General features: G+C 38.4%; 1 protein-coding gene across 2 annotated transcripts in view; it reads right to left on the bottom strand.

Annotated features, from left to right (window-relative positions):
• Window positions 1-8,909: 8,909 nt before the first annotated feature.
• Window positions 8,910-20,353, bottom strand: part of INPP4B (inositol polyphosphate-4-phosphatase type II B) — a 367,571-nt gene continuing 356,127 nt past the window's right edge. Inside the window, exon 22 of one of the 2 annotated variants that reach the window (XM_039248218.1) lies at window positions 8,910-11,088. In XM_039248218.1, the coding sequence (XP_039104149.1) occupies window positions 10,956-11,088 (133 nt within the window). In that variant the 3' untranslated portion in view covers window positions 8,910-10,955. Of the gene's footprint in view, window positions 11,089-12,303; window positions 12,528-20,353 lie in introns of those variants that run through there. The other variant, XM_039248219.1, reaches the window with a different exon arrangement.

Below are 20,353 nucleotides of genomic sequence, written 5' to 3'. Positions count from 1 at the left end.
ACTACCCAAATCGAGACGCAGTGTAGTTCAATCACCTCCAAAAATTTTGTTGTGCTATCCCTTTGGAGTCAAACTGTTTTCTAACATACATGTCTTTGCCACCGTTGACTTTTGTTCTCTTCCTATAGCTTTTGTTTTCCAAAATGCCATGTACATGATGAGGATGTTTAGCCCTCTATTTTATTTCTCTCAAAAAAAGAAAATTAGTTCAGGGGCACCTGCGTGGCTCAGTCATTTAGACATCTGACTCTGGATTTCAGCTCGGGTCATGATTTCACAGTTCATGACATTAAGCCCCACCTTGGTTTCTATGCTGACATCATGGAGCCTGCTTGGGATTCTCTCCCTCTCTCTGTCCCTTCTCTCCTCTCTCTCTCTCGAAATAAATAAATGAACATTAAAGAAAAAAAAGAAAATCAGTTCAAATTCATGCTTTTCTTTGGGAGTGAGTCAGGGCTTCTGAAATAAAACCATATTCTAGAAGCAATGTGTGTTTCAGAGAATCCTTGCATTTAGGTGAATGCACTCATTGTTCATGAAGTGGACAAAGGATAGACATAGAGAAAGTTAGGCCGTTTTTAGATTGCATATGACAAAATGGAAACTAACAATGAACCTGATTCACTCAGGGTTAATGGCAAATCCAGAAACCATTAAACCTCTTGCCTTTCACTGTAGTATTATAGTTGTTTCCTTAGTTACATTTATTTCACTGAAATTACTTTTCATTTTTATCTTACTAGTGACTTTAGAGTTTAACTCCAAATAAAATGCAATTTTACAGTAAAGCAATTCTCAAAAGCAAGCCACTTCTCCTATAACCCAGCCTCTTACTGTTAACGCCCTGAGAGGCCTGGTTGCGGGCTTCGTCCTCACCGCCTCATTCCCCAGATGAAGTGGGTGTCCGCTCTTCCCGTGTCTCTCCTTTTGGGCATTGCTCTTTGGCAATGCTACTGAATGTGACATTGAGTGAGCGGTCATTCAAAGTGCCACACTTCACCGGCCATGGAAGTGGAGAGATGGCCCATAGTGGCCTTTCAGAGTCTCTTCCCAGGACACACTGACTGGACACAGTTCTTTTGGGGATCGATAGGATTGCTGGGAGAGACAGCATCTCTTTTTTTCTCATAAGACACAAGTTAAAATGTCACGTATGCCTGGTACTAGCAGAGATTTCCTGGAAAACCAAGACAGAGGAAAGAGCAGCCTCCTCCTCACAAAAAAATCCATGGGGGGTGAGAATAGAGAGAGAAACAGAAATGAGAAAGAGAAAAAGAGACAGAGACAGAGAGAAAAAGAAGGAATGAAAAAAAGAACAGAAATTGTCATTTAAACATCAGGCAGCAGATGTGCTTAAAGCCCCACCCTGGCTCTTTTTCAGTTTATGAGTCAAGAAACTGTCTTTTGTTTCATTTAGTTTTCTGCCACTGTCAGTCAACCAGTGCTGACCACCATTCTGCATCCCAGTACATTACCACCACTTTTCAGTCACTCAAGTCAGAAATGGGACTCACCTTAATTATTTGATCCCCTCACCCCACCCCCACCACCAACCCTCCAGCAAGTCCTGCCATTCTCAGCCCCCGAATGTTACATGGATCTCTCTGCCTCTCGTTTTTACTGCCTCAGCCCCAGTCTCACCCCACATCTTACTGCCTGCAATGTCCTTCTAGCTGCCTCAGCGCTTCCAGTTTGGATTCTTCTTAATCCAGCCTCTGCACGGTACCTCGAATGATCCTTTAAAATACAAGCGAGGTCACTTAAGTTCCTTCCCTTGGAACCTTGTAATTGCTGCTGCTGCTCTTGCTTGACTCTCTTCCTCCTCCTCCCTCTTTTTCTTCCTCTCCTCCTCCTTCTTCTTCTTCTTCTGCAATTGCTTCTACTTGCACATAAAATAAAGCTTGAATTCCTTTTCCTGGTCTAAAAGGGTTTTGCTAAATCTATTCTCATCTCTCCCCCAGCCCTACACTCTGCACTGTCCACTCCCCTACTCACTGTCATCCTTTTCTGGATGATTCTCCTCCTTCATGGCTTAATCTAAGTGATGTCTTCTCAGAGACAATCCCTTATCACTCTATCTAAAGCAAGATAAAGCACTCTGACCCGTGCCATGATTCTCTGCCAAAACTCCTAGATTATTTGCTTCATACCAAACATGATAATTAATAATTACTTTTTTTTCCATTGGTTTCCCTTTTGTCTGCTTCCATAGCTAGACTGGGTCAGGAAGGCTGTGAATGGAAAGATCAAGCCTCTTGTCTGCTGCTAAACATCCTTCTTTAACTGCCTGCCAGCAACATGGACACTCAAAAGTATCTGCTAAATGAATAAATGTATGAATGAATAAATTATACAAGGTATAATAAAGAGAAATTAGAATAGTGGAGACTACTTCCATTTAGAATGATGTGGGGAGGTTGCTTTGGATAAGAAGCAGATGAGTTAAACTTGGTGCAATAGTTTGGGGAATGGTAGAAAGAAAGAAAACGAAAACCTGGAAGTGAGTGTGTGTGTGTATGAACATGTGTACATGTGTGTGTAAGGGGCGTGCACTGTGTATGCAGATTCCTAGTGTGGGTATGGATGGAGAACAGAACTGCAGGAGAATGAAAACAAGCCTGGATAGTGAAGGCGAGGCCAGATTGTGAATTTCATTGAAGTTCATTGAAGTTCACCTAACTTCATTTACTTTGGACAGAGCTCTAGTTATGGGGATGACAAAGGATGCATATGAAAGAAAAACTGGATGTAAAAAAGAGAAGTAACACATATGCAGTGATAGGGTGGTAAAGTTTATAGACCTAATGACAAATGGAAGGTTTATATATTGACAGAGGTGGAAGAGTTAAAGCTGATTTGAGCTTATCAACTTGTGTGACTAGAATATAGACTCCACTGACAGACAGGAAACCTGGAGGGCTGTATGTGACTTGGGAGGAGGGCAATGTAAGTATGCGTATCTTAAAAGAGATACATTTAAAAATGGCCAGATGATACTTGAAATGGTGGCACTGGAGTTCAGCTGAAAAATCAAAAAGATAAATAAGTTAATTAGGAACAACTACTAAAAAGCAATTTATTGAATACGTCCTATAAGACTGAGGACATCATCAGTCAGGGTTTAGCATGGGAGTAGAATCCAGTCGTTTCTAGCAGAGAATAACTTCACACATGCAATATGGCGAATTTGGTGTTTATATGATCATTGGAATGACTGGAGGAACTTCACGTCGGACGTGGACCCCCCGTCAGCCTTCTGGCTTCAGGCACCTCGGATCTGGCTGTCAGGCAATGGTATTGCCACCTACAGGTCTGGGAAACGCTGCTGCTGTGAGCACTGCTGAAGTCCCAGCCACGCCTACTAGCAAGCTGGGGAGCTGGCACCAGAAAGGGGAGCCCCGCTGCTGCTACTGCAATATGCCTGCCCACGCTGGTGCAGAAGGGGTTAAATCAGCTCCCGCTCCTTGCTGTCTTCCTTCCGCCTTCCAACTATGGTGCCGGTGGGTCTCATTGGCAGAACCTGTATGATATCCTGAGTTGTCACGGTAAGTGTGCTGGGGAAATGTAGCTTTTGATGCACCAGCCACGTAGTTGCAGATGATGGGGCTAAACTATGGAGCCCTTAGGTCCTGGGTGGCACCAGAAGACAGCCAGCCTACTGGGCACTGGGCAAAGGGCTAGACATAGACTTTCATGCTTACTTTTCATTGAGGAGCACTGACTCAGTCATACTACAGATCAGAATGTGAAGACACAGAAGCACCAAGGAGCTTGACATAAGGCTGCATCTAATTGGGGGAGCCAAGATTTGCATCCAGACATTGTGACTCAAAAGCCCACATTCTTTAGCCTGTGCTAGAGTTTTCTCCTTAAAAATAGATAACAGTTATAAAGATCTCAAAGGAGAGCATATGAAACGAGCAAAGAAGAATACCGAGTTTAGACTTCTGGGTGACCCTTAAACAAAAGAAACAAGTAGGGGAGGCAGAAGCAGTAATTGAGACTAAAGAGCATTTAGAATGGGATCACAGGGTTATAACAGCATGGCACAGCGAAGGTCAACACAAAGGAGGTGGTGGCTTATGCGCAATTGGTATAAACACTGAAAGGCCATCATACTAAGGAAAACCATCATTATCATGGTTGCTGTTACTACATTCTGAAACTAAGGGCTCTAGTGAAAGACAAATTCACATGGATTAGGAATTGGAAGGTAGCTCTTAACACTTGAGTGCCACATTTCTGGTTTTCTACCCAAATATGCTTCCACGATCCTCTCCCTTTTCACTTAATATTTATTTAAAAATTTGTTCTTGAGTCACCTTTATTCACCAGGACCATTCAGACAACACAGAACTCAGGATCTGTTGCCATATGGACCCGCAGAATCATGCCATGTGACTACTTTTGCTTAGAACCAGTGCTGGCTTGACATACTCCAACTACATCCGTCCATCCATCCTCCTGATTCTGCTCTTTGGAGGTAGCAAAATATAGGAACAAATGTTCTGAGCCCCTTGTCATAATGTGACTTTGAGTGGGAATGCCACTTACAACATTCGAGGTAGTCTGGCGTGGATGTTTAAGACAGCAGAGCACTACTCCTTCATTCAGGCCACTCTTCTAACAGCAGGTGGTGTTCCGCTATAATTCATTATGCATTGTTTCACCACGGGGCTATCTACAGATTGTTCCTGCTCAGAGGTAGAATGACATGTTAGTACAAACATATATTAATGATGATGACACTATAGAAGAGGAATTCTTCTTCCTGCAGGATCAGCAATGTTCTTGAGAGTTTCCAGATGGCAAAACTTCATTCTTTCTTTACATGCAAGCAGGGGCTTCATTTGGTTCCTTTTTTGGCAACAAGATACAATCAAAACTTTGGAATTTGCTTTCTAGTATCAGCTACTATAATGAATTATAAATTATCAGATCCAAATAGCCCGTAAGGAGAAGTTACCTCATGTGCTCAAGTGACTATAACATCATCTGGGCTACAGAGATCACTGATTTGCTCAGTGTTGAAACATTGACATCTGGTTCTCAAACTCTTCTCTAAATTATGGTTGATCTTGCTCCTACAGAATAGAAACCATAAAACATGCATTCTGCTAGTGATGATGAGACTAATGGTATTGATGTAAAATTAGTGGTGTAATTGTGGTCTAGCAGAAAATTAGTCTATTCTCTTTGAAATATTGTTTGGGCTACTCTTCAGCTATTTTAGTTAACTTTTAGACATTGCTACATTGATGAAAATGGAAAAAATGTGTGATAAGGAGTAAAAGACAGAAACATAAAAAATAAAAATCACATTTATTTAAACAAAAATATACACACAGTGTACAATGAATATGGTTTACACAGAACAATAAAATAAAATGGTATTTCTTCTAATGTCAGTATAACGTGATCTAACCTATCTGTGCCCATATCCTAGGAATACACATTCTTGGCTCATCTACAATACATATTTAACATAAAAGAAAAAAAATGCCAACATTTCATTGAAGTACCACAAGAGTCTGAAAATTAGATGTTAGGTTAAACAAAATAATAAAATATTCACATGAGAAGTATGTGTACAAAGGATAGCACTTGCTCAGGGAAATGGGGATGTGCGTCTACTCACAGAAAAAATGGAGCCTGATTCTGAAAAGTTTGAAAGTCTTTTGACATGAAATATGTTTTAATATTGATAGTGATATGAAAACTTCACAAGACCCTTATGGGTTATAAGGTAATGTCGCCAATATGTGAGTCAATATTGCCTGCTAGACAATGAAACCATACCAACTGATCATTAAAGAGGGACTATTGGATTGTACCCTTTTGTGACCTTAGAATAATTTCCATGATTTTAGGGGGATTGTGAATACATTTGTGCTATGAGTAGGAAAGTGCGACATCACTTAAAAAATTCTATTTATTAAAAGAAAAACAAGATAAGGTTTATTAGTCAACATCACTCGAGTTAGGTTTTCTCTCTCTCTTGATATTCACTCTTTCTGGGTACTATATACTGCGTTGTGAGCCTTGTTTTCTTTTTTAAATTTATAATTCTAAATATTCATGTAATCTATGAGAATTCAAGCTGAGGACAGCTAATTGCATATACAATTGATTTTGGCTGATACTACCTTACCTTTTTTTTTTCTATCTCCTTGTTACTAGTAGCCAGATAAGCTTTGTTTCTTTGACATCAGAAATGCTTTAGACTCTCTTACTTGCTTAGAAATGAAATTCAAAAACTGATTAATTTTCACTGTGACTCAGAAAGTAAAAATCCAAATTTCCATACCTTAAGTTTATACCTAATTGGCCCATGATGTTTTATCTAAACATTAATTGTATTTTCCTGTTCTTAAAGACGGTTTTGCTATAGATAGTATCCGTTTGGGGAGAAAGTTCTAACTTAAAACTTCCAAAGAAACAAAGGATATACTATACTGGGACTTTCTGTATAAAGCAATAAAATATAAATATGGAAAAAAAAGCATAGCTTTTGCAGATTGCAGGTGAGCTAAATGAATGTCAATTCACACTACGGTTGCTCAGCTCTCAGCAAATCACTCTCTTTGGTGCATAATGTGTAAGCCTTCCAACTATTAGGGATTCTTTGTGTTCAATGTGCTCACTGCCCTCTGTAACTGCTGATCACAGTTTTTCTCAGGCCAGTTTCTGAAATCTGTGATAAATGTTAACTTATTTCCTAAGGATTACAAAAGGTGCCCTGAATATTGAATTAAACAGTTGATATATCACCCTGTTTGGAAAGCAAACCTCTAAAACATCTGCAGTGTTTTAGCATACTGCTGGAGTTCACTTTGCTTAACCTAACAGTTTGGGTTTCAATGGAACTCCATGCATTAGAATCTGAACACAGTAATAGGTTACTCTTTTTCCCGCTTTCAGCAAGTGCTAAAGTTATAAACCTTAAAAATTCGTACTGAAGCATATTTTCAGTGATACTCTAATTAGGCTAACATTTCCCTGAATTTAGCCCACAGTTGTTATTGCTTACACTAAAGCTGCATTGCTAAGATTTCCCTTGCAGAACATCAAGTGAGATACATTTTTAAATGCATCTGTATGATTAAATAATTTAATTATGAATAAAATATAAACCTCAAATATTACTTACAGTCTGATAGGTATCTTTAAGACAGGGTAAAAAACAAAACAAAGTTGTAGCCTTCTGAAGAGGCGTGATTACATTTGATACCATATGAATACCTTTATATTGCTTCCGATTATTTGTTATTTGCTGGAGAAAAAGTGATGGTGACTTTCAGTTGTGTGCTGGTAAATGTTTAACAACTGGCTTTCCAGCAATTAAAGGTCCCAGTTTGTAGCTTTGGTAATTTCTGTGGTGTAAATACTCCCACTGTGGTCAATTTCAAGCTACCCACATGATGTTACCGGGTGTGGAGTCAGGAAGAGATGCACAGTAGTATATGATAATCCAGTGTTTCCACTGTGTACATAAAATTGACATAAATAACTTCAAAAGCACAGATGAAGAGCAAAATGAAGGGAAATAATTATGAAGTGCTCAGTTTTGATTATTATCTTTGTCTTCAATAAGATTTATTCAATTGCTTTTGATAATTTAATATTTAATGATGGTGTATTTAACAACTGGCTTACAAAATTCTTGGATATTCAATGATCAACTCTCATGAGTTGCATAAGCCAGTTCTAGCACATCACTGATGTCCTTTCTCCTTGTCATGTACCATACTTTCCATAAGGAGAACTTTGTTGATTCGTTGAGAAGTATTACTCCATATAAATCTTATTCTTTTTCCATTGTAAGTCTTATTTTGGACTTACTCTACTTAATTGAGGGGCGGGAGAAGGAAAGTATCCTTCCTCCAGATACTAGCTTTTGACACTTCACAGCTTTTCAGAAAATCAGGAGTTAGTCTCTTGTAAAGTAAGAACTGGAGTTTAGTCACGTGGTATACTGCTCTAATTAAGCGAGAGGTCATTTTAGCACAATTTGGCAGCAGGAGCAAATGGTTGCTCTGACTTAAAGGATGATTGGACTGACCAAACATCAAACGATTGTTTTGCCATGGTGTAGACAAAAATCTGAGATGACATTTGCAAGAAAAGCAAAAACAAAAACAAAAACAACCACATGAGAAATGAATGAATGAATGCAACCAAGTGTGGCTCTGCTTCAATCAAATATCGGAAACTTTCATGTTCAGCTGTCTTGTGGAATATTTTCAGTCTCTGGGTTTTTTGTTACTGGGTCAAACATAATCAAGATTTCACCTTCCCTTGTTTTTAAATATGTTTTCTGTAGCACCCTGTAAACAGCTAATACAGAATTGATATCTACATTTGATACCATTAGAGGGGAAACATATTTTTAGCAAAAATAAATTATCTTGTTTGAAAATGTCATTTTCTTGGTTCAGTTTCTGACTCAATCTCGATCTCTTTAAATAGGCCTGCTAGCGTTATCTTTTAAATAAAAATAGAGAGAAAAGTATGACTAGGCTGTGTTTGTACAAAGAAGATTTTAAAACTTTTTAACATTTGCTCTTTGATTTAGAAAACCATAATAACTTAAGAAATAGTGAAGTGGATTTCTAAGAATAGTTGGAATCTCTCTCAGGAAAGCAACAATATTGTTGTTGATACGAAACATGAATTTTCTTGATGAAATCCACTTTTAAAAGTATCCACAAATACAGGCTTCGTATAGAGAAATGCAGAGGACTATGCTAACAAAGTGAGAACTTCTATGCATTTGTATTACAGTAAACTCTAGCCTTTGAGACTTTTATATTAGTACTTATCAAAAAAGAAAAACATCTTATCAAAAAAGATTTGAAATATCTTCCCCCAAAAAGAAAATGTTTTTGTTGGTTTTCTAGTTAATAAGTATTTTTTTTTCCAGATTTGAGGCAAGTGTTTTCACTTTTAAAAATATAGGCAAAATTTATACTGTTTATAGAATTTTCACTTAAGGTCTCTCCAAACTCAGATCACTCCTTGGCATACTGAATGAGGCTTCTTTGTTATTCAAGGAAACCTCTGTCATTCTAACCTCTTTACCTTAAATCCAATGGGATAATGAAAATAACCACAAATCCTACCATTTTCAAATTAAACTGAATATTTTAAAATTAATATTTAATCATTGAAGTGGAGAATGAAATATAAGGGAGAATACTAAAAACTTTGTGAATAGATCTGTAGTACACAGCCACTTTTTATTAAGAAGACTATGAATTGTTTCATAGCAATGGCCTCAAATATAATGCCGCAAATCATTAGCTAAACTACAGATTGATAATTATAGTCTGAAAAGCCCCAAACAGTTATCTAAAATTTGTACTACCCTGAAAACTCTACATGAGCCCAGAGATCTGTTTGGAGTCCTTAGTCAACACATATCTTAGCCAAGAAGCTGTCATACTAGCTATGGAAAGCTCCATAATATTATGTGCTGAATGTGGTCACAGCCAAGAGACATCTATGTAAAAAGCCTCTGGCATTTCCAAAGGGTAGATTTATGCTCTGGATGGCATACTCTTCCAATGAGTGAGGAGAAAGAATAAACTCTTAACATCTGGAGAAAATAGGTTTCATTTATTCAGACCGTCGTACTCTACGGTTTAATTCCAGCAATAAATGCCAATTTTTATTTAACTAACTAGCACTCTTCCATAATTTTCAAGCATTTTTAGCATGGCAATTTGGAAACCAGACAAGCCACAGGCTAGGAAGGTAAGAAGAGATTGTAATCATGGTTCTAAAATTCTCTAGCTGGATGATTGGGGTCATATCTTCCTTGTGCTTTAATATACCCATTTATAATGACATTATACGAGATAATCTCTAAAGCAATTACTAATTTGGAATTTTGGAAAACCCTTGATGGTGTGATTTCACTGTGAATAAATTGCAAATTGAAGTGAACAGAAATAATTGTTTTGGTTTCTCATTAGCTATGGCTGCGTATGCCTTAACAGGTTTATTCACACATAGTAATCTACCCCAGACAATGCAGACTTCCATCATCCACATTCTGTAGATTCTATATTCCACTACCTATATTGGAAAACATCACAAAGATACTTTTTTGACTTTTACGAACTTGGCTGCATAAAGTTCAGGCTGATGAGGATTTTCATGTTTAACATCAGCAGGCTGATCAGCTTTTGTTTTCTCGCAGTTTCAGTTTCTCGCGGTACTTTTCTACTATACTATTCAACTTTTCTCTATCGCCACTTCTATAACAGGCACAGACAACCAGAGTTGAGAGTTTGGAAAAGATACCATGTTACAGAAAAGTATCTCCACTGAGTTGCTAACACCGTCATCTACCTGTTCCGGAGGACTGGCCACATCTCGTCTGGAGGACCGTAGTCTTTAAAAGGCACACCTGCAACCTACTTCTGCAGTCAAGGTCATGCATTGATGCTACTGGATGAATTTTAATTCCCTAGAAAAATATTTTCCAAATCCCACAATTGGGCTCTCAGGTCACTCGTGAGAAAGGCTGTGAAATACCATGTCCAAATCCCTCTCTCCTTTACACTCTCCTGTGTTCATGTTGGAGATCAAGCACCCCTCTGTGAGTCACCTGTATTCTTCCTGCAGCAACCTATGTTTCCTCTGAATGAGTACCTTCCACGAAAGGATGCCGTGCATGAAATGTACACATCCTGAGCTGACCTCGGCCTATGCAACCTGTGAGAGGCACTGCGTAGAAGGGAGACCTAGAATCACAATGTTCCTGGAGATTTTTTAAATGGATTTCTTTCAGAGTAATATGCTAAGATCTAATTTGAGTAATTCCTAGATTTGGGCAAACATCTCTGATCACCTCCCTCCACAAACTCATGACAATAAAACAGTGAAAAAGGTGGAGATTATCCGACTGAAGCGTAATTGTGTTCCTGGGTATTTACATGTTGGTAAAGTTAGGTGTCAGCTTTTCCATAAGTCCCCTCTGGAGGTCGGTAGTACTTGGGGAAAGCCAGCAGCTGTAGCATGTTGAAAGCATACTTTCTGCATTTGATATTCTTCAGAACATTCTCTATGCGGCATCCTTCTCTGGTGAAAGGGGAAAAAGTACAACTTCATGAAACACGGAATAAATAAATATGCTTTATTTGTTCAATGCAGAGTTGCAGCAACAGTCCAAGTAAAAATAACAAAGATTCAACTCTACATTTTTTTTCACAAATGATGATACATCTTACAAAATTAAATCCTAGGCCAGGCCCAATACCATTATTGCCCTCGGAAAGAGATGATTAAAGTCTCTTTGCTCTTAACAGATATTTAAGGTTTAATAAACGCTTTAAATATAATTTGCTCCACAATACAGCTTCACTTTAGCTTCATAAATATATCTGCCTTTTTATAACTCTTCCACAAATTAATCTCAGTCTCTTTAAAACACATTAAGATCTACATGTAGCCCTAAGGATGCAGGTTCTAGGAATAAGGCATTTAATTTATTAAGTCTGGCCCTATAGATTTTAAAAGGAAAATTTCATCTCTATTTTACTTCATTATTTTAGCTGTGCAACGAAGAGAAAAATGGCTTTCCGAACAGCCTGGTCCAAGTCTCCGCTTTATAAAGGAAGGGTACTTGTGCACAGACAGTACAAAAGTCACAGGGGCTGAAGATGGTGTGTAGGACACAAATAAGACCTTGTTAAAAAGAATAGAAAAGTACTCCTAGAGCCAAATCAACCCAAACAAGAGTTACAAACAGGTTAATTTAATTACAAAACATAAATAGCCATTCTCTCCATCAAATTACTTGACAAAAAAGGGTAAATTGAAGCAAAGAACTAACATAACTAACAGACTAAGAGATCGAACAGAAGGTTCTATCAGCTGACGGCAACAATGATGTTAGCACAGTGGAAATAAAGTCTCGAACAGTGGAAATAAAGTCTCGAACCTCCCACATCTCTATGACTTGACTCAGGGTTTCAGTGCATTGTGCAAATTCATTCTTAATTCTTTTGAATAAATTGAATGGGAAGAGAAACAGGAGGTGCAGAACTTCAAGCTTTCAGGATTCTGTTCTTTGTCTTATTCCAAAGACAGAAGTTTAAAAATTCTTTTGAGCTAGTTAACAGTGGGAAACACTTTTCCATGAACAAAAGAGCAAAATAATTCACTTAATGCATAGTACGTCTTTTTTAGATTTTAGGAAAAACAAACAAAACGCTTACATTTCAAACATTTGTTGTTGTTTTTTAAATTCTGTGAATCTGAAAACGTAGAAATATTACAGCATTGTCCCCATAATTTAAAGTCCATTGTCATTTGTAGAAAAGAAAGGAATACAACATAAAACTTATTGGTATTTGGCTAATAGTAATGCAAGACTTAAAATAAGCCACACAACTAACAGATGTGAGCTGACAAGCAGCAAGGCGACAGGATAGAAGTGGCGAGAAGTTGGCTTGTTATCAGTTAGACAGCCTGTTTCAGGATCATCGGATTCATTCAGTGCTCCCTGGGTTTGTCTGCTGTTAGACAGGGAGGGGGAGGGGGGAGTCAGGGGAGAAAAGAAAAGAGTATAGCATTCACACAGTAAAGAAACTCAACCTTAAATATCCTGAAATGCAACACATTATTTTATAGAATACAGATGTTTAAGATGGAGTTTTTACGCTAAAGAGTCCCAAACGCATCTGTGCATTATTTTCTCACTGTCCTACATTGACAAATGTATTAAAAAAGATTCCTTGTGTGTGTGTGTGTGTGTGTGTGTGTGTGTGTGTGTGCGCGCGCAAGAAGGAAGTGAGAGACACTATGATACTCATATGAGCTGAATGTATATGCACAAGGAAGAATTAAATAAACATAACAGCACCAATCAACAAGACTACATGAATAAAACTAAAATATGGACCCATAAAAAATAATCTGATAAACACATCTTTGGAAAATGAGAAGAGTAACACAGATTGCAGAGAAGCAAACGGACATGCCTGGCACATTTAAACATGCCATCTAATGTTACTATACCTACATAATGTATTTAAGGCTATAATAATGATTTATGGAGATGGTTTGGTATGTAAAATGAATGAAACATCTGACATGTCATCCTTTGCCAGCCGTAAGATTAGTTTAACAAACCCCAACTCAGCGTCCTTCTGTTAGTTCAGCTCATAAACTATGTTTTCTGCTGCTCATCTTAGACGAGGCCAAATCTATCTCCAAGGGACTCCTGATCTTAAAAGAGATCCATATTGCAGAGTGACTCTCCGGAAAAGAAAAGATTTTCTGTGTGAGTAAAAAATGGGCCTTTGTCATTGGGATTAAAAGCAGCTCCGATCACGGCAAGTCTGAAATACGCCATGCCGATCGATATATGCTGAAAATAAAAATTCTTTTCTATGTTGTATTTCATCTGTATTCAGAGTATTCAGAATTTCAATTGTACTCAGTCGGTCAAGGAGTAGTTTGATCTTTATCAGCTCCTCCAGGTTCTGAGGCAGAAAACTGCTTGTTACCCAGTCTCATGAAGAGTGCCATGTAAGCAAGCCCCCTTTCAACCAGTTGCAGCCCCTGAAAACCTCCTACAGAGAGACATTCTTTTTTTTTTAATGTTTTATTTATTTCTAGGAGAGAGAGAGACAGCGTGAACAGGGGAGGGTCAGAGAGAGAGGGAGTGACAGACTCTGAAACAGGCTCCAGGCTCTGACCTGGCAGTCAGCACAGAGCCCGACGCGGGGCTCGAACCCACGAACTGGGAGATCATGACCCAAGCGAAAGTTGGACGCTTAACCGACTAAGCCACCCAGGCGCCCCCAGAGAGACATTCTTGATGAGGCATTTGACCACACTACTGGCCACATTTGGCCCAACAGCAGTCATACTTACTTTGAACATCTAACTGACTTAACGTAAAGCATCAAATCAATCACGTTATGCTGTGCTCATGTTACGCTTGTTCTTTGGTAAGGGCTAAGGACTATGGAGCCAGTGACAAAGTGAAATAGAGGCTTATCTGAAAAACAAATGGTTTATTGAGCTAAAGGGGAGTTATTCTGGACTCTCATAATTCCTATTGTCAATTGTAGGAGTAACCGGGTTACTTGTTCAACATTCCACGGCACATTAGGTAGGAAATACGCAGTGGGTTTTAAAGAATTGATATCTTTGTGATTAACAAAAGCTTCTTTGTCCAATATCGTTTCTCTAGTATCACTAACATTCCCTCCTGAGCAGTTTTAAGGTGGGAGTTATCTGTAGCAAATCTTAACTCTGTTGAAACCTTGGTTCCTTTCCAGTGTTTCTTGTTCACGGAGAAATAGTCTCCTAAATCAATCTCTTTTTCTCTGTCATCTATCAATCACGTTACAAATGTTACCTTCTGACTAGAAATGCAGGTTAAATATTAACCACAATCTATCAATATAATAGTATAATAGTATAGAAATACTCTTTGTCCCAGTGGGGCCGCCTGTACATAGGCTCGGGCTGAGGAGTACACTACTGGCCCAAAAGTAAGTTGAAAGGATCTTGTAAGAGTCCTTAATTCAAATACTGACTTATACTAGGTGGCTTTTTTTTTTTTTTAACAACTGCCAGAGGACATTTAATACTTTCCAGTCTGTCTGCCAAATATGCCTACGAAGTGAAAATTACTAAATTAAAAGGTTGTATTATTTTTCTAGGTTTGTTTCTGGAAGGACAATTTTATAATTGAATTACCTTGTTGTTTACTAACTTCAATCTCTAGAGATTAGAATAATACATTAAAAATGCCTCATGCACAATAGTTCTATTATTCAGCTAGAATTGAAAGTAACATGGCCCTTCGGCTGCTATAGAACTTAAAGCCCGAGGCCCCCGATCATGTCATAATGTGGACACGAGTGCTCTTGGTGCTGTTTCCTTGCTTTCTGCTAAGAATCGCTCAAATAAATGGTCATTTCTTCATAACCACAAATGAATTTTTAAGCACTCTGAAAGTGTAAACTGCAAAGGATGTGTTGAGTAATGATATTGGTAATTTCCTCACCAGCAGATTATGAAAAATAACCAGTTAGTGGCCGCCTTGCAAGGTTCCCTGACAACGGAGAGTCATTAGTTTTAGCCATCGTTGGTAGATCACCATGGAAGCAAATCACAATGTTGTCTCCACTGAAAATGTGACATGATCAGTCATTTAAGGGTAGTTACTGAATCTGCGGGATAGAAAATGATGTTTTTTTTCCTTTAAAGACCTGTCAAAGCAATCACTTAAAAACAAGTGAAAGGAAATGTCTTACTTTTAAATACACCACTGCCTACAGGAGGAGACATTTCCTTAAATAAAACCCAATGTGCATAGCGTGATGCTATCTGCATACCTCTCCATTTTTCTGTTGGTGACTAATACTATATCATAGATCACAAGTCCCCCATGGTGGCAGGTAACCTCTCAAACCACACAGAGCTCTAAAAACAAAAGTTACAGTTTTCCTATCTTCTCCTGCTGGGTAATTATTCATGAAGAGTTTTGTTATTTAGTGTTTTATTCTTTTAACCACTATAGCCCTTCAAGCTACCCCAAAGGAAAATTACCAATCAACACTGAATTGAAAACAACTTCCTTCTGACCAGAAAGCTGATTTTCTCCATGCTCAAATGAGACCATTTCACATTTAATTATATCCAAGTTTGGAGCTATGGGTACACCATCTTGAAATTATGAGCCAAAATTTTAGAGCCAATAGTTTATAGAGCTTTATTTGAGTCTACATTCACTTAATACATTGATCTTAATAAAGCACCTCGTTTCAGGCCCTAGACTGCTGGATTGTGCCAGATTTTAAGCTGGCAGATCGGTGTAAAAATTAATGTAATGTAGGTCTGGCATCAATAAGAACTTTGAAAGTGGCACGAAAATCATAGAATCATAGATTCTCAGATGTAAAGGTGACTTTAAAAAATCTTCAAGTTGAATTTCACATTTTATAGATAAGAAACTAAATTTGAAGTCCTTGCCCATGCTTTACAACAGCAATTGCAAGGAAAGGATCTTGAGAATGTACTTTCCCTGCTTTACAGTTTGCTTATATGATAGTCTGATAAAATAAGGGGAAAGGACTTCTTGTTTTCAGATTAGATCAAAGCCCCTGTAATTTAAATTTTAACATACTCTTAAATGTCAAATTATCTACCAAAGCTTTCCAAAAATTTAATTTATAATTAGAATATTAAAAGTAGATTTCCAGAACTTAAAAAAACTGTGCAACTATATAAATATAGGGAAAATTCTAATAAAAGAATATCAAAGGTGGGATAATTTCCACTGGCCTTTGTGGCCCCTGAATCACCAACCACATTTAAAATGGTTTCTTCTGGAGTACCTGGGTGGCTTAGTCGGTTAAGCATCCGACTTCAGCTCAGGTCATGATCCCATGGTTCACAAGTTCGAGTCCCACATCGGGCTCTGTGCTGACAGCTCAGAGCCTGGAGCTTGCTTTGGATTCTGTGTCTCCCTCTCTCTCTGTCCCTCCTCCATTTGCACGCTCTCTCTCTCTCTCTCAAAAATAAATAAAAACATTTAAAAAATTTAATGGCTTCTTCATTCTAATTGGATTTCAGAATCTAATTCAAAATATATTATGTAGACTATAGGAAAAGCCCCTAATGAAGAAATTACTCAGAAGACATAAGACTACATCACAACTTTGAATGTCTGGGTCATAGAGAGTTTCTAATTATCATGGACAAGTTTGGTATAAAAGAAAGAGCAGTAGTAACCAAAACATGCACTCAGAGGAGTGTGGTTCCTCCTCTTAGGACCCAGCATACATTTCTGGACGTGAAATTTAGTTGGCAGTTTGCGGGGAGGGCTGGAGAACATCAGAGAGATGTTGGAACTCTGATGTTGGAATCAGAGAGAACACTTCCAATAACCAGGAAGTGATGGTGAGTTTGGGAACCTGCATATCACAGAAGACTGAAGATTGAGAGAATGAGAAAAGTTCCACTGGCTTAGAGAAGAGGAAAATGTATGGGTAAGTGGTTGGTTTAAGACAGTCAAGGTTTCTCTAGGTTTAAGTCAGGGCTACCTTGGAGACGACAGGGAGTGTTTGAGGAAAAGAAAAAGATCTCCTATGTATCATATCCTACCATGTAAAAGATGCTTTATAGGTGTTATCGTGTTCATTCTTACAATTAAACTGGTCACTATTATGACCTCCATGGGCCCAAAAGTGTTACAAGACTTGTTCAAGTGGCAGATAGGGGATTTTTATCGCTGCCTGTCTAATGGCAAAACCGTATTCCTTTCACTTTATGATTGGGATCCTTTAGGTACAAGGTATCTTGTTACCTCTCAGAAACTGGTGGCTGTGATTTCTTGCTAGTTGTTACATTAGATTAAGTGACTTCTACAATAGCTTTCATCTCTATCTTCCCATGATTCTTTGATTCTATTCAAACATAACTACAGTCCTCTAGAGATGCATATTTTCTCCTACTAATAGAATAGGTGAAAGTTCGATAAGAAAGAGTTGAGGTAGGGAGCAAAAATCAAAGAATGCAAAGTATGTTGACATTGTATTTGGTCTCTGAAGGTGTTCTTGCTCATTCTTACCTATTTTCAGAATTAAAAAAAGAAATGACTTATTTATCTGTTTTGATTCAATTTCTCCCTGGTATCACTTTTTGTATTCTTTTACCCATTTCACTTTTTTAGTTTTATAAAGTATCCAGAAAACAGGAATATCTCCTTGTCAGAAGAAGCAAGGCTCCAAATAGTGACACTTCAGATAGGATCTAAACATTGCTTTGACAGGAAAGAAAAGTACATGTGCCCAGAAAAACGACTCAAGAAAAGATAGGAAAGTGGCTCGATATCAAGTCTAAGTGTGTTTTACATTAAAAAAGTTTAGAGAAAAAAGGAAGGAGAAAGAGACACAGACATAATGAGTTGCAAGTATAATTGCTTCCAACAGATGATTATCAGAGAACTGATTCCAGTTTTCATCTTAGAATTTTAGAAAGAAGAGTATTTGGATAAGGTCTAGAAAGAAATATCATAAATGATTAAAGGACTGAAGAAAAAAGCCTATGAGGAAGTGTTTGAGGTTAATTTTATTTGGGTAAAAGAAGGCCAATATGCACTGTGATTGTGAAATGCAGGTAAGACAGTAGTAAAATAATTTTTGAGTTACTAATTTGTGTTTTGCTCCCTTATATTTTAGGCTGTAGTATAAAGCATACTAAAGATTTTAGCAGTGCTGAAAGCAAGAGCTGCCTGAACTAAGTAGATTTGTCTTTGTTAATCTCATGACTGAGAAATTGTGAGGTGTCCAATGAGAGGGAAAAGGACCTTTGAGGACTCAAAGAGGAAATAGTAAAAGAGGGAGAAAGGGAAGGTGGAGAAGGAGAGCGAAACACACAGAAAGAGCGCTAACTGAGAGGTGGACAAAAGACCAAAGGTTGGTGCGGGGTGGGGGTGAGGGTGGACTTGGGTGGGGTGAAGCCTTGTGTACTGTTCTGCATTGGTACCTCTGGAGGGAGGACCATGGGAGGAGATCGGCCTGCCGCATCAAGGCAAGTTGGCCGTCGGTCACTGGTCAGCTTTGCCAAAGATTCCCTTGTCTTTTTTTTTTTTTAATGTTTTATTTATTTTTTGAGGGGTGGGGGGAGGCACAAGCCGGGAAGGGGCAGAGAGAAAGGGAGACACAGAATCTGAAGTAGGCTTCAGGCTCTGAGCTGTCAGCACAGAGCCCTCACAGGGCTCGAACTCGTGAACCGCGAGATCATGACCTGAGCTGAGGTCAGATGCTCAACCTACTGAGCCACCCAGGTGCCGCAAGATTCCCTTGTCTTGAGCTTGGCTTGGTGCAATGAAATAAAGGGGCATAAAGGCACCATGATTAATAAAAAAACAGGCACATCAGTGGCTAATGAGTGACACAGTCTTTCCGAAGTTTCAGGGCAAGGTAAGGCATGTAGCAAGAGGAAAGCTCAAAATAATGGAGATTGACTTTCCATCAGCCTGGCTGGATAGGAGCCGAGACAGAGAATGAAGCTTGTTTCAAGAAATTTCTTCAAAACAAAACAAAACAAAACAAAAAGAAAAACCCATTACATCTTACACACCTTAGGGGACAGATAAATAAGGAAATTCTACAAAGAAATGAGTACGTAGGTGTAGATAGGTACTCGTAATTCATTTTCTTTGCCCCATGCAATGTACCTGGCTTTTCTTTGTACAGGAATGCCAACCATATGGCTTAGTTTTAATTGCTTCAAAGGAACAGTCAGAAGAAAGGAAACCAATCACTAAAAAACACTCTGTAAGTATGTTTGTTACTATAGTACTTAAAAATATAAACAACGATTGTCTTACTGTTCTAGTTTGCCACTGTCCTGGAATTTGAGATAATTTTTATCCTCAAGTGAAGAGAATATTAACATGCCAAAACTAAGACTTTTGACTCCATTCTTGATATGCACCAGAGAATAATGAGGTGAATTCATTGCCAGTTAACTTCTCTGGTGGAACTGGGAGCTTGACAGAGCAGACAGCCTGACTCCAGGAATTACTCTTAAGCTCTCAAATAAAAATAAAAGTCTATATATACCAATAGATTATAGCCTATGTTATTCTGAAAGTAGCCTGGAAAATGGAGCAGGTATTGGTAACAATGAATAAATATTAGAGGATGTGTAACAGGAGGGAAAATCAGTTTCTATTACCTATTCGGTTACGTTTCTAGTTTATTCCTTTAAAAGGGAGAAAGTTATGTCTATCTAATAAGATCACTGTGAGATTATGTTAAAGGAATTTACACATTCTCATTAGATAAAATTCCCATCTTCCCCCCGCCCCCTTGCTAAATCTTAGTTCTTGTGCAGACAGTGAGTACCTAGACCAGATGCACAACTACTTAGTTCCAGCCTGTTTTCCTCGTGTCCTCGCTAATGTCGAAGTGCCCAAGGATTCAAGACAGAGCCCTTTACCTTCCTATACTACAGATGCGTTTTCTAAGGGATTTCAATCAGTTCCTTGACTGTAACATCATTTTTGTGCTAATGAATCTGAAACCTCTCTAGTTCAGACCTCTTCTCTGAATTACAGACACTTCATTTAGATGCCTAACAGACATTTAAAGGTAGGACAGGGGTCAGAGTGTACCACCCCAAAACATGCCACACAGACAAAACAATTACTTGGAAGTAAGGCCACTTAAAAATAGCACATGCAAGAGGGGCGCTCTGACCTCTTCGTTTCTTCCTGAGAACCGGAATAAAACTCCCATGTGAAAGGATGTGCCCTTCATGTCCCCAGAGAAGCAAACATTCTTAATGCCAGAAATGGGGGCTCAATGCTTAG

This window comes from Hyaena hyaena, unplaced genomic scaffold, assembly GCF_003009895.1.
Source record: "Hyaena hyaena isolate Hyena2069 unplaced genomic scaffold, ASM300989v1 scaffold_304, whole genome shotgun sequence".
Lineage (NCBI taxonomy): Eukaryota > Metazoa > Chordata > Mammalia > Carnivora > Hyaenidae > Hyaena > Hyaena hyaena.
The sequence above is the reverse complement of the archived record's forward strand: the minus strand, read 5'-3'. Positions and strand labels throughout refer to the sequence as shown.